This window comes from Xenopus laevis, chromosome 9_10S (assembly GCF_017654675.1).
Source record: "Xenopus laevis strain J_2021 chromosome 9_10S, Xenopus_laevis_v10.1, whole genome shotgun sequence".
Classification (NCBI taxonomy): Eukaryota; Metazoa; Chordata; class Amphibia; order Anura; family Pipidae; genus Xenopus; species Xenopus laevis.
The window spans coordinates 69,699,595-69,713,936 of record NC_054388.1 but is presented as its reverse complement, the minus strand read 5'-3'; the positions used below and the strand labels follow the sequence as shown (position 1 = coordinate 69,713,936).

At 40.0% G+C, this 14,342-nt stretch overlaps 1 protein-coding gene across 1 annotated transcript in view; it reads right to left on the bottom strand.

The window, feature by feature from the left end:
• Window positions 1–7,285: 7,285 nt before the first annotated feature.
• The window catches only part of plekha3.S (pleckstrin homology domain containing A3 S homeolog), a 17,509-nt gene continuing 10,452 nt past the window's right edge, over window positions 7,286–14,342 (bottom strand). The window contains exons 4-8 of the mRNA XM_018238896.2: window positions 13,115–13,251; window positions 12,251–12,409; window positions 10,783–10,826; window positions 10,023–10,135; window positions 7,286–9,308 (exon numbers count right to left, since the gene is read on the bottom strand). Coding sequence (XP_018094385.1) covers window positions 9,181–9,308; window positions 10,023–10,135; window positions 10,783–10,826; window positions 12,251–12,409; window positions 13,115–13,251 — 581 coding nt within the window. The 3' untranslated portion in view covers window positions 7,286–9,180. The remainder of the gene's footprint in view (window positions 9,309–10,022; window positions 10,136–10,782; window positions 10,827–12,250; window positions 12,410–13,114; window positions 13,252–14,342) is intronic.

Sequence of the window (14,342 nt, the reverse complement as noted above, 5' to 3'; positions counted from 1 at the left end):
TAAAAGTCTTTTTGGTTTTTTATCACAATAAAATGCTGATAATGTATGCAACTGTATGCAATTACCATTGCCACAGGGCATTAAACCCTGGAATCTAGTGCTGAGAAGAATTGTTAAGAGGAAGGGAGAAGGCAGAGATGTAATAATGTAAATGAAGGTAGAGCATTGGGAGGATGGGAAAGATTCCGCCATACATAATTTTGTACCCAAGATGCCACAAAATTAGCAGGGGTGACGGGACATCCCTGCCTCGTCCCTCGCTCCAGCTGTATGGCTTCTGAAAGGGTGCCATTGACAAGAATTTTTGCCTGCGGATTGTGGTATAGTAATTTCACCCAAGTGAAAAACCGAGGCCCAAAACCAAGGTGTCTGAGAACCTCCCATAGATAGTACGATGAGACAGTGTCAAACGCTTTTGCTGTGTCTAATGGCACAACTATCCTACTCCCTGTATTATCATGGTTGGCCTCTAGATTATTGAATAATCTTCTGATGTTTATGTAATGCTGCATATATTTTTTGGAAGTATTCCTCAAAGCGCTTCACAATTTGATTCTGTTCCGTGAGGAGGGTCCTGGATTCATCCCTTACTCTTGCTATTGCTAGACAGGGGGATGTCATCCCTGGCCAGTATGACTAGGAGTTTTCCATTTTTATCTCCTTTGTTGAACCATGCTGCTGAGCGGTAGAGTTCCTTTTGGGAGAATTTTTCTACATACAGTAGATCTACATTCCTTGGCGCTTCTGCCATGGTCTCCCTAGCGCTATTGTTGGGGTTGGTGGCAAGGTCTTTTTCAGCCTTCCCTAGGGTAATTTTGGTCTCATTTAATTCTGTCTCAGATTCCCTTTTTGCTGCAGTGATTAGTGAGGTGTATAGGCCTCGCATGTGGGCTTTGCAAGCATCCCAGACTAACTGGTCGGAAGCCGTGTTGTTATTTATCTCACAGTTCCCTTCTAACTGTGCTGTATATTTATTCGCTACCTTGGGTTTGGAAATCCACTTCAGTGGAAATCTCCAGGTGGAGGAGCGGGTTCCCCCGCCGCTCTCTAGAGTCAACAACACAGGAGCGTGATCTGAACAGACCCGGGTGCCAAAATGAATTTTGGTGACCATCCTGAGGAGCTCTGGAGTGGTCAGTATTAGATCGATTCTAGATAAGGCAGATGTGGCCACTGTGTAGCAGGAATATTTCCTGAGTTGCGGGTATTTCCATATCCAGGCATCTATATAGTGTGTGGAGTCTAGCCAGTGGTTTAGTGCCTTGGAGTCATTCATACTTGGCCGTAACCTATCCATAACCGGATTGGGTACCATATTGAAATCACCCCACACACACACACACACACACACTGTTGGGAGATTACCTAGGCCACCTATTGGAATATATCATTAAGGAGTGTGATCTCGGCTGGGGGGGAGGTAGATGTTGACCAGAATGTATAGTGATCCATTAATCCTGCATTTTATGATGACATATATACCCATTCTATCAGTGATCAGGTGTTCTGAGCTAAAGCTAAGGGACTTCCTAATTAAGATGGCCACCCCTCTTGAATATGTGGAAAACTCGGGAGCGGTAGACGGCAGCCACCCAATTTCGTTTCAGTGCGAGCACACGCTGCCCTACCAAATGAGTCTCCTGGATCATGATCAGGTCTGCCCCTGACTTTCTAAGCTGGCCCATTACTACTGATCGTTTTATCTTATTATTTAAGCCCCGGGTACTCCAGGACAGTATATTGAGTTTCACCTCAGTCATATTTAGCATTTCTAATGGTATCTGCAACAGTGAGGGTCGTCACCCGGGTGCCACCACCCTTGGATTTGGTGTCTTCATACAGTGTGTGGTGTGTGACAGTCGGTTTCAGGCCCAAGGTGATTCGCCTCACTAGTGCATACATATCATAATAGTTGCATCCATTAGGTATAAACATTTTACCGGACTTCTGCTCCCAGAAGGAAGAAAGAGAGAAAAGAAAGACAAATAGTAAATAGATTACATATCCCCAACTTCCTTTCCGAATATTTAGATGGAACATCCTTTCTTCTAATCGGAATGGGTAACCCTGTGTCAGCTGGAAAGCCCTACTGCTAAAATAAATCATTAGAGAGATTATTATATGATCCCCTTATATATTTATACATATCACCCCATAAGCACCTCTTCTCCAGCGTGAACAACCCCAACTTGGCCAGTCTTTTCTCATAGCCAAGATTTTACATACTGTACCTTTTACCAGCTTAGATGCCCTTCTCTGCACCCTATCTAATTCAATAATGTCCTGTTTGAGACCAAAACTGTCCACAACGTTTCAGGGGGAGCTACTCATTTGTCAAGAGCACTTGAGAAAGGGGGTAGATCCTCCAATATGCTGTGAGGAGATCTCAATAAACCAAGAAAATCGAACACATTGTGCTGTTGTGAGTGGCTTTTGATTTCCTTCTTACTATTGTTGTGCATGGAACCTCTTAGCAGCAGAGTTCCCAAATAGAGCACCACACTATTTGTTACAAAGGACCTAGATTTGGTCTATGGGTGATGGCCTTCCCATAATTCAGAACTTTCTGGATAATAGGTTTCCAGATAACAGATTCCCATCCATGTGATTACAATTACTTCAAATAGTTTCTTCACTGGATGGTATGGAGCACAAGCAGAGTATTTTAGTTACACCCACTCACTGATAGGTGAACTAGTCAGTAGCGCTACAAGGATTCTTACAGTGCTACATTACTCCAGGAATCTCATAACCCTGAGCCAAAATGAAATAAGTCCATATGCTGGAAGGTGTCCACAAGGTACTAACCCTTCTAGTATCATTGTTGGGGCCTCTGGCTTCTCTACTAACTAACCTAAGCCTAACGCTTACTCCTAGACCAAGCTATTGCATACTTGTCCTACCTCCTGCACTGGCCACTCTCTTCAAAAAGTTGAGTCCAAGGAGACAGAACACGTCAACTTTCCTTTTAAAAACTAGGCATTAGACACCCCTGGGCAATTACAGAAATTGCAGGAGACTCACACCAGAAAAGGAAAACAGCTTCTCTTCCCAACTATTAAACAGTCTGGGAGCATCCCATGGAAATGGCCTGAATGTGCTTGAACTGTAGGTAGAGCTTTCCATAGCAGATAAAACTCCATGGATTTCTCATAGGCTGCTGAGAAATATTCCATAACACTAATCAATCTCTCCTGCACCAAGTACATTTCTGCAGAAAGAAACTAATGATACAGAGCCCCTTTTTTATCTTTATATGTATATAAAGGAAAAAATAAGTGTAGATGAAACAGAAAACGTTCAATAAATCAGAGAAGGAAGAATAAAGGACAAACAGTAATGACAGTTTATTTACCGAAGTGTGCCACATATAAGAAAATACATTTGAGTAAAAGGGCTTTGTTTATAAGAAACACCGTTTTGCACTTGGACAGTTTTACGTGATCTTATTTCTTAGACACCTGTGAAGTTCAGGGAATGTTTTCCCTTTAAAACAAACTCCCAGGCATTTCTATGAACAATAATTGGGACACAAGAAGATTGTTTTCTTTAACTTCCTTTATTATGCAAACTGATTCATTTACATTAGAAAAGAAGTTACACTATAAGATGGCTCAGTTCAGTTGGACTTACAAAAACAATACTAACCCCAAAATAAATCAATGATTCATTTGCTTTTACAAATACATTGTCTTTACTTTTTGGCATCTTCATTGGCGAAGAAAATTAAGTCTTGAGAAAACGGAAGGTGTTGGCATCTGTACAGATTTAAGCGACTGGGAGAAAAGAGTAGATAAAAATGGTGGGACTGTACTATACAGATGTGTATTTACAATAGTGATACCTGTCAATTGTGTTCATATTTAAAGTAAAGCCCAATGTGGAAACAATATGTTTATTTTTATTGATACAGGAATGGGATCCATTATTCAGAATGCATGGGATCTGGTGTTTTTCTTTATAAGTCTGGAGCACCATTCCATACAGTTAATTTAAAAAAAAAAGCGCAACAAAATTTTTTGCCACCAATATGGATTTCTACAAGCTAAGTAAATATGAAGTACAAGGTCCTGTCTTACTATTGGAGGAAAAGACAAAAAATAAGCATTGGGACTATGGGAAATGCAATGGCACATTTTAGATAACATTGAGTGTTTTTTTTGTTTTTTCTTTATTTGTGGAGACTCTCCTCTTTTTCTTCTTAGCACCATGCCACCATACACTTCCAGGGCCCAGTATCCTCTGTTTCTGTACTGTGCATGTGCAAACACAGAGGATGCTGGGGCATCAGAAGAGTATGATGGCGTTGCACTAAAAAAGGAACCCTTTACCAGTCCATGTTTGGAAGTAGAGGACAGCCAGTCCTGGGTATACAGCAAGGGACTACAATCACTGGAAATGGTTCTACCTTACCTTGGGCTAGCTTAAAAGCATGTGCTTAATTGATACTAAACAGGCAGAATCCATGTTGGACTTATTTACCAAACTTATGAAACCTTTATGAAAGTACATGACCTGGCAGTGAGACAGCAGGCTTAATGTGTTTTTGGCATATACTGCCACTTCTTCAGACATACAGGATAACGCACTTATAAGATTTTAACAGTTTTTTATTAAGGTTTAGTACATTTCCATGAAGATTTGGATTTCTCTACATCTGTTTAAGTGCACGTGGATTCTGCCTGTAGAGTCTTGATTTTGTTCATATTATCTGGTGCCAGAATGGGTTCACCACATGGACTTCCATTTTCTTTGCACCTTCATTTGTGTTCAGAATAATATCAGTCTGACATGACTAACCTGATCAATTACTGTTTTAGTAGAAATTCTACATGGCAAATAATTTACTAGTAGGTGTAGCAGAGTAATAGAAAACCAACAGTCATGACATGCATGCTGCTTATTCTGTGTAATTAAATCATTCATTTAGGCTTGTTCAAAATTATAGCAGTGTTGAAAATAATAATATATTGTTTCAAATAATAGCAGTGTGGAATTCAATTAGTGAGGTCATTCATTATGTGAAAAACAGGTGTCAATTACGGCCCTTATTTAAAGAAGGAAAGCAGCAAATGTTGTGCCTGCTGGTTATAGTCAATTTCTTTATGAAAATCTGAGTAAAACGGGTCGTACCAGACATTGTTTTCAGAAGAACAGTGTACTTTGATTAAAAAGTTGATTGGAGAGGGGAAAACATATAAAGACGTGCAGAAAACTATAGGCTGCTCAGCTAAATGATCTCACATGCTTTTAAATGGCAACCAAAACCTGAAAGACGTGGAAGAAAATGGAAAACTATCATTTGAATGGATAGAATAGCCACAATGGCAAAGAATCAGCCAATGCTCAACTCCAGGAAGATCAAAGAAGGGCTAAAGTTATCTGTGAGTACTGTGACAATTAGAAAAAGTCTATGTGAAGCCAAACTATCGGCAAGAAGCCCCCGCAAAGTCCCACTGTTGAAAGAAAGATGTGCTGAAGAGGTTACAATTTGCCGAAAAACACATTGTCTGGTCTAAAGAGAAATGGCGCAACATTTTGTGAACTGATGAAAGCAAGATTGTTCTCTTTGGGTCCAGGGGCCGCAGACAGTTTGTCAGACGACCCCTAAACATTGTATTCAAGCCACAGTACAGAGTGAAGACAGTGAAGCATGGTGGCACAAGATATGGGATGTTTCTATACTATGGTGTTGGGCCTATTTATCACATACCAGGGATCATGGATCAGTTTCAATACATCAAAATACTTGAAGAGGTCATGTTGCCTTATGCTGAAGAATTAATGCCCTTGAAATGGGTGTTTCAAAAGTGAAAACCTCAAACACACGGTTATATAACTAAATGTTAGTTCAGTGATTGAAATGAAAGCAAAATCTTTATACAGCGAATGTTTAAGTTTGTAAAGAAGAATGCAGACACTGCTAGTTTTTGGAACAGCCTAATATTCCTAGGCTACATACAGAGGACTCCCTTCTAAGCTACTGCTGGGTCCGAACAGATCCAGGCACACATGCACCCAAGCTCTCTCCACTGAGTTAGGTTTGACGCACACTCGTGATGTCACTGATCACGTGCCTTCCCTGCCTTCTTCTGCCAGCAGGTGCACCAGACTGTACCCAGCAGTGCAACTACAAATATTAAAAGAAAACAGAAATAACTGAAAAAAAAGCTAGATGGATATAGCTTAGGGGAGCCTGTGCATTAATCTGTGCTTGCAGGGTAGTGACCTCAGCTACAAAAACACAGATTTCATGATCATTTTAACTTTGCAATTAGAAAATCTCTTAAGGTGGCCATACACTATAAGATCCGCTCGGTTGGCAAGGTCGACAAACGAGCAGATCTTAACCCAATATGCCCACTAACGGTTGGGCAATATCGGATGAGGCCGAACGATCGGATTCCAGTACTACAAATACGCTCAGGCAGGTCGCAGGACCACATCAACTAGCCGATGCAGTCCTGGATTGTACGAAAAAAACAAACTTGACCGATCGATATCTGCCTGGTTTTTGGTCTGATATCTATCGGTTGGAACCGTCTGGAGCCCCCACACATGGGCAGATAAACTGCCAAATCCGTCTAAAGGACCGATATCGGCAGTTTTAATCTGCCCGTGTATGGCCACCTTTACTCACACTGGAATCTGGCATTAACTGTGCTATGCGGTTGCCAGGGACAATGACCCTAGCAACCATACAGCAAGAGTTCTAGAATCCAAAATAAACAAAAGACAAAATATAAAGAACATTAATTACACATCTAGATTATTACTGCCTGCTTTATAGTAAACTTATGGAAAACATTCCTTTTTAGTCCCTTCATCTCTGATATAAAGTGTAGCTTTATGTTTGGCTGGCTGTGCATGTGCCAGGGAGAATTAGTTAGTCCTAAACAAGACAATGGCTACAAAGGGTATATGTTGAGACTCCTGGGATCTGGCCACAGGGATCAGCAGAGATTAGAAAGAGGAGACACAGTCACCGTGGCGTAGAAGATGCAGAAAACATGTTATATGTTCTACTATATTGCTGCTCATACAGCAATCCACACAAGCTAATGCCCTTAAGATGGCCGTAGACGTTACAATTACAATCTTTCTTGGAAACTATGTTTCCAGGAAAGATCGTTCATTTCAATACATACACATGTAGAGCTGAATTGTCAGGTAGAAACGATTCAGCATTAACAATGGCCAATGTCGAAGGCACCTGATCAAAATTTTCTGGCAGGCCAATCGACAAGCCGACGGATATCCAGTGACATTTAACATAAAACAAATGCATTTTTATATATAGTTTAATTACACCCCCTCCAATCAACAGAAATATTTAAATCTAAATCACCTTAAAGCCAGACCTTACAAGGTGCTAATGCTTAAATACATGTTGTGGTACCGTGACAAAACAGCAAGATGAGCACCGCTAGATCTACACACACACACACACACACACACACAAACACGTGGCCTCCATTACAGAACACTGTCTGTAGCAATACTCTTAAAATTCCATATCTTACTCTGTTAGGGCTCCTACATATGAGCATTTCTTCATGTGTTTCCCTTTATTGGCTCTTTCATTTCGGCACAAGGGAACGTGTGAGGTTAGCACTGCTTGCTCTTTGAATGCATGTTAAAATGCTGGTAAGAGCCCTTAAAAGAAATAGCATCCTTTCCCTTGCTTTCAGTCTCCATAATGATTAGGGTGTTGCTGCATCTGCAACCTTGTGCTGCGCCCCAAACAGTGTTATATGTGTTACTGCCTCCGTTGCACTAAATGGTACAAAGCATCAGATCATTTGGGAGAAAAAAGCATGTAACAGAATCTGATCCACAAAATCCTTCTTGACTAGCTAATACACAACTTAAATAAAAAATATAATATGGAAACCTTTACTTACCATTCTCTGTGTGTGCACTCATGACTACCACAGAGCACACCCACTGAACTCCCCCATGTTTGTATGGATTTGCCCATGCTTAGGGGCACAGTATTTAGCAGGCAGACACAAAGTCACAGCATGCTGGAAAGTATACTTGCCATATTAAGTGGAAGGGGAAAGTGAGGACAAGACCCTTGTAGGAAAATGCCAACTGTGCAAGCAAAACATTGAATAACACATCATATAAAATATTGTGTGAAACAGGATAGGCCAATGAAACCAGCATGGTAGGGGAAGGATGGAGGCAGTTTCAAAACATTCTCGAGGACACAATACTTCATATAGCTGGGGTAAAGTATTCCATATAGCTACCACTGTTTGGTATATATATATCAGGAATACAGTGCAACTGTACATTAAAGAGATAAGAAATCCCTTTGAAAATGATAAAGCTAATTATGTGGGTTTTGGATACACAGCAACAACCTTACATACGACTTGTATTTGTGTGTAAAAGAAATAGTGCATATTACAGTCTTATGTGAGTGGAATATGCGTCATGTGTGTGTTTCTTTTGCTTTTCCAGTAGGAAAGTCTAGAAAAGCTGTCCAGACATACATGTAAATATGCAAATTCTGCAAGTTTACCAAACCAATACATTTTTTTCTGATGTAGTTACCTAGTGGCAGGCTTGTTTGACCCCACCAGCCAATGACCAAATGCCATGGAGAACCCATTAGCCAAAAGTTACAATCCAGGGCCCAATGCAATCAGTCAGCAGGATAGATCTGCCCAGCATATCTGAAAACTGAATGATTTGTTTGGGTCCACAGACAGGCCAAAACCCATCTGTGTATGGTCAGCATTAAAACATATAGGATGTAAGCAAGGGATATCCTTCAGCTGTTTTTGAACTACATCTCCCAGCACTCTTTGGCTGTTGGTGGATATTAAACACTGAAGTTGAACAGGAGCTGCAAGATCACCAAGCTGGATAACTCTATGCAGGCAGCCATTTTTAAACATAAAAAAACAGTACAAAGAATTGCATATTCCAAAATGTAAAACAGCTGTTTGATCGAGAATACGCATTCAAACTGTGAAGGTTAGTAGGAAAATACTTTCAGAAATAAACTGTACAAAGATAAAATTTCAACTTCAAAGTCCCATTATTATATAAAGTGCAGCGTAATCCATCCAGGGGTCGGACAGGTACTCACAAAAGTCTAGCACGAGCAGTCTTTGCATAGCAGTACTCCTGCAAAGTCTAATACCCAAATGTCCTTCTGTACCCTCAGAACGAAAGGGAAACAGGAGAATTCTCAGATTCACAGAGTTTCTTAGACTTGTGTATGTTTTCTTCCTGGACGTTGGCTGGAGACAGATCCCCATTGATCCCTGTCTTTATGCAATGTGCAGGCCCTTTAAGAAGAAACAAAATGTGTGCATGTTACTATTAAAATGCCTTCCTTTATTTAGTTGGTATTCCCGGAATAGGCAACTAGAGATAATTCAGACAAAAAGTCCCATCCTGTATTAACAAATTCCTGCTACTTTTAAAGCACATAAGATCAAGATGATACCTTCTGAACTAAAGCCAAATATATATAATGACATATAGGCAAGTCGTATTAAGAAGGCATCAGTAGATCATTGTATTTTCATACTAATTTACTAGATTCTCCCAAATAGAAGGTACACTTTTGTTTATTTGTACCCCGCAACAAGGTTAGAAAACTATTAAATAGTGTTGCCATGGTCTTCTTGTGTCAGTTTCTAAAATATCTAGGTCAACATATAAGTATTTGCCTCAAATCTCAACCTAAAGGACCTTCAGACAGGGCTTTCATGAATGCCTAAGAGAGCAAATAAGCATTCACTCCATACCTCACCCTAACTGGCCTTTGGGCCCTTCGTGCTGGGCAGTCACACAGTTTGTCAACCTTTGCAATATAATGTGATGGATGAAGACGCAACAGATACAGTCAGAAACTATAAACAAAGACAAACACGGAGAGAAAGACAGACTGATATAATCATATATACATTCAAAAGGCAGTGCCACCAGCACATAATTTTGTGACAGACAGAAATGAGCCACAGAGCCCAAAATGAAAATAAAAATATGTAACATACTTTCCATTTCTTCTAAAAACATGTCATTATTACAGGTTTCTGTTTCAGAATAAGCGCTTCGCCGTCGATGAGTTGCCCGATGGAAGGATGAATCCTTATAGGAATGGCTGCCCCTAGAAAACATATAAACATGAAGAACGTTTTTCTCAGCAGAGAAGTCAGAAGTCCAAGCGGACACCACACCAGTGCATGCAGCCTAAACAGAACTAGGAGGTCCCAAAAACCTAAATTCAGGTACACAAGAGATCAAGTCACCTGACTTTCAGGAAGAGTTAGGTAAAATGGATTCCACTAAATGTGTATTCCTGACATAAATGTTTGTCAGGCACAGACGGAAGGGCAGCATAAAATGTAATCAAATTGGGAGCAAAGCAAACTACCCTTTCATTAGCTACATGTCTCAGTGGAAATATTTAATTTAAATAATAAAATTGCAGCCCCAGGATGGCAGGGCCAAAGAATACATTAGGTGCCAGGTTACAGTCCGTATCGATTTAGTAAAACTAAATGACTACATGTCAATAAATGGGCATTTTTGTCCCCATAAAAAATTAAAGCTTTGCATATCCTTACATACTGCACTGACGATTTTTTTTTTTAATAGAGCCGATTGCCTCATCCTTCCAAATTAAATAATTGGTGTTCCTATATTGGTGAAACTATAACAAAAGCTTCTGTTATGTGAAAAAACAGAGCAGCGCTTTTGTGACGTCATACAAACATAGTCATATATAATATGACATTGTATGTATCTACTTACCCTTCAGAAATGTAAGTGCCTGGGTGACTCATGGAGCGTTTCATCTTTAAAAGAAAGATAAATAAATATTAGCACAGCAGGTGAGTGACAACATACTCAGGATCACCCTCCATTCAGCCCTATGAAGGGTGATATTCTTCACTTACGTCCACCCACTGAGCTGGAAAATGCTCAGGAGACAAAACATCCTGAATCATTTTCCAAAGAACAAAAACAAGCTATACATTGACAGGACATTACAATAAGTCAGCAGGAAAGATATTCAACTTGGTTTGTGTTTCTGGAATAAATAAGTAATAAAATGCAGCTGTAAAGGTTTTCACTTGCTGTAGAAAAAGGGGCAAAGATTCGGCAGTGTGAAGTAATTTCGGCACTTCGCCTATTTACTAACGGGCGCTGGTGTAATTACGCTAGTGAAGGAGATAGACTCTGGCACAATTTCGCACTCTAACGCCTGGCCTTGTGTAGTGTAATGTATTTGCTGCAGCATATACGGCCATTGTACTCGGAACTTTGTGAATTAGCGTTGTCCAGGCGAATTTACGCCTGGCGAAGTGTGCAAAGCCAGCGCTGGCGAATTTTGCAGGTAAGTAAATTTTCCCCTACATTTCAAAATGGAGCAAGTAGTATAACAACTTTTCCATCACTGGTTATTGAATAGAGCTTGTGATGAACATAGTTTTTTTCGTTTTTATTAGGAAATGTGTGTGTTTTTTGATATTTCTTGGACTAAAGACAAATTATAAAATTGAAAGTAAAGTCAAATTCTATTTCCTGTTTGTTCAAGCACAAAACAAATCAGCAGCCCTCTATATAACAAGCTGCTCTTTATCTAAAAGACCAACAAAGTGTAGCTGGGAGTGGGGAGAGGTTTGTTTATAAACCTGAGTGGGGCTGCTAATTAGTTTTGTGCTTCTAAAAACAAGTATCAGAAAATGACTTCCTTTCAGAATTTACTCCGTTAAGTGCAATAAATAACAGAGGCATACATACTGTATTTAGTAATTATAACAATAGGCAAAATGTATGTTCAGCACAAGCCCTATTCATGCTGAACTGGAGGTCTACTGTCCCTTTAATGTTAATTTTCACAAGTTATATTTGGAGCTTTTGTGGTTTCCCAGTACTTGTGGAGAAGGCAGGAATTTAATCTTGGCTCTGCCCAGGACTCTCAGTTGACTTTCAATTCTAGTGGACAGTGTACATATGTGACATCTTGTACTCTAATGTCAGGTTCTGGAGCAAGTGTACATGTGTATTTATATATTACTAGACATTAAGCCTGTTAAATTAACGGGCGCTAGAACATATGTAGTCAAACATTCGCCAGAGACGGTCCGTGGGGCACATGCGCAGTAGCGCAATCCCACGGACACAGGGACTGGATGCAGAGACACTTCAACTTTATTATATAGGATTTGATCCATCTAAGCAAAAAAGGATAGCTACATCTGAACTCGTACTGTACCATTTGAACAGGAGAAGGAGACACAGCGGACACGTCATGTGGCAGCAGTTGATACATTTCTGGTTTGAATTTGGCACTTGCAATCTTGACACATTCTTCTAGCGTAGCAATAAATGTGTTGCAGGTTGCACTGAGCAGAGATGAGGCTTCATTCATATTCTTTGAGTGAGATACAAGCAAGTAGAACGTATACTCTGATTACTTATACAATATCTGTGTACAGCTGGCCTATGTACCAAATACAAAATATGAATCCAAATATACCCATATAGACAGGCAGAGTAAAAGACAAATCAAAATCAATCATATAACTAATAGAGAACACTGAATGTATGCCTAAGTCTTGTTTTAGAGCAGCAATGCCAAATATGAACACTGATATAAACTGTACACATAAAGACTTGAAAAAATCATCCAGAAAGCTCTGCCAAAAGAAACAAAGCAGAATCTGACACTTCAGATTACCTGAAAATTACATCAGTAATCTTTTCCTCATTAAAATGAATAGACTAAGGCTACATGCAGATGAGCAGTTTTCCTCCGTCCAATGATGTAACTCTGGGACTGATTGTCAAAGACAGGTGCTAAAATGCACAGAGCAGTTGCCCATAGCAACAAACCACAAATGTGTATTAATTTTCTAACTGGTGTCAGAATGATCAAAACTATTATGACTAATATGGAGCCCCGCTGCAATCTGCACCCACCGAAGATGTCAAACTTTTGCATTAGGAGACAGGTAGAAGCTAGGCCTACATGTCTCAAGCATCCACTTTGCTCTTTTCCTAAGTTGCTGTACATAGGAAACATTTCTAATATTTGCACCAGAAGTAGGCAAATATGATTGAAGGAACACAAGGGTACCTCAGTGCTAGTTGATGGACTATGTTCATCGTGATTAACAAATTCCTGAATAGTATGAACCTGCTGCATTAGCAGGTCGCAATAAAGACGGAGTTCTGACATTTTGGTTTTCAGAGATTCATTGGTTTCACTGATTTCTGCAAAAAGAACAGAAATGTGTTAATCCAAAACAATTTCACTAACATAGCAAGCAGTATTAAAGGAGAAGGAAAGGCATGTTATATTTGGGGGTGCCAAAAGTTAGGCTACCCCAAGTGGTTGTATATACAGTACTTACCTGAAACCCCAAGCCAGTCTTCTATCGGCAGAAAACTGCACCGTCCCGGAGTTATTCCAGTGAGAACCACAAAGCAATTGTCTTCTGGCTTCTTCGTCCTTTACGCGGCTGTGCATGCGCAATAGAACGAAAAGCTGAACTTTAACGAAAAAGCAGGCTATTTTGTTCTACTGCACATGCGTCTGCCCAGGGAAATTTGAAGAAAGAAGAAGCAGGAAGACGGTCAGTTTTCTCTTGATAGGTACACTGGCCCGGGGTGTCAGGTAAGTAGATACAATCACTTGGGGGTGCCTAACTTTTGGCACCCACAAATAAAAATTGTTGCCACAACACTGAATTCATGAAGCATGTAAATAGTTGCCACAGGAAATAACAGTGTGCACCTTAATACACAGGTCAACTACAAAAGTGAACACTGTAGTTGCAATTTCATCCTACACTTTTTGTCCATTGTTACAACAGAACATTGTAATATTCTGACCTGTATTTTGTACTTTTAAAGGAACAAAATACAGTTCAATTTGAACAGTTCAGCTTGACAAAACAAACTGGGTAGATAGATAGGCTGTGCAAAATAAAAAATGTTTCTAATATAGTTAGTTAGCCAAAAATGTAATGTATAAAGGCTGGAGTGACTGGATGTGTAACATAACAGAACACTACTTCCTGCTTTTCAGCTCTATAACTCTGAGTTAGTCAGTGACTTGTAGGGGGCCACATGGTACATATCCATTCAGTGAGTTTGTAATTGATTCTCAGCATTCAGCTCAGATTCAAAAGTAAAGCTGGCCATAGACGCAAAGATCTGATCGTACGAATCGAGGAGAGTGTGTGGAGAGTCCCGACATTTTTCGTCCGACGGAGATCGGTCGTTTGGTCGATCGGACAGGTTAGAAAATTTCTGTCGGCTGCCGATAATATCTCTGCGTGTATTCCCGATCGTACGATTTT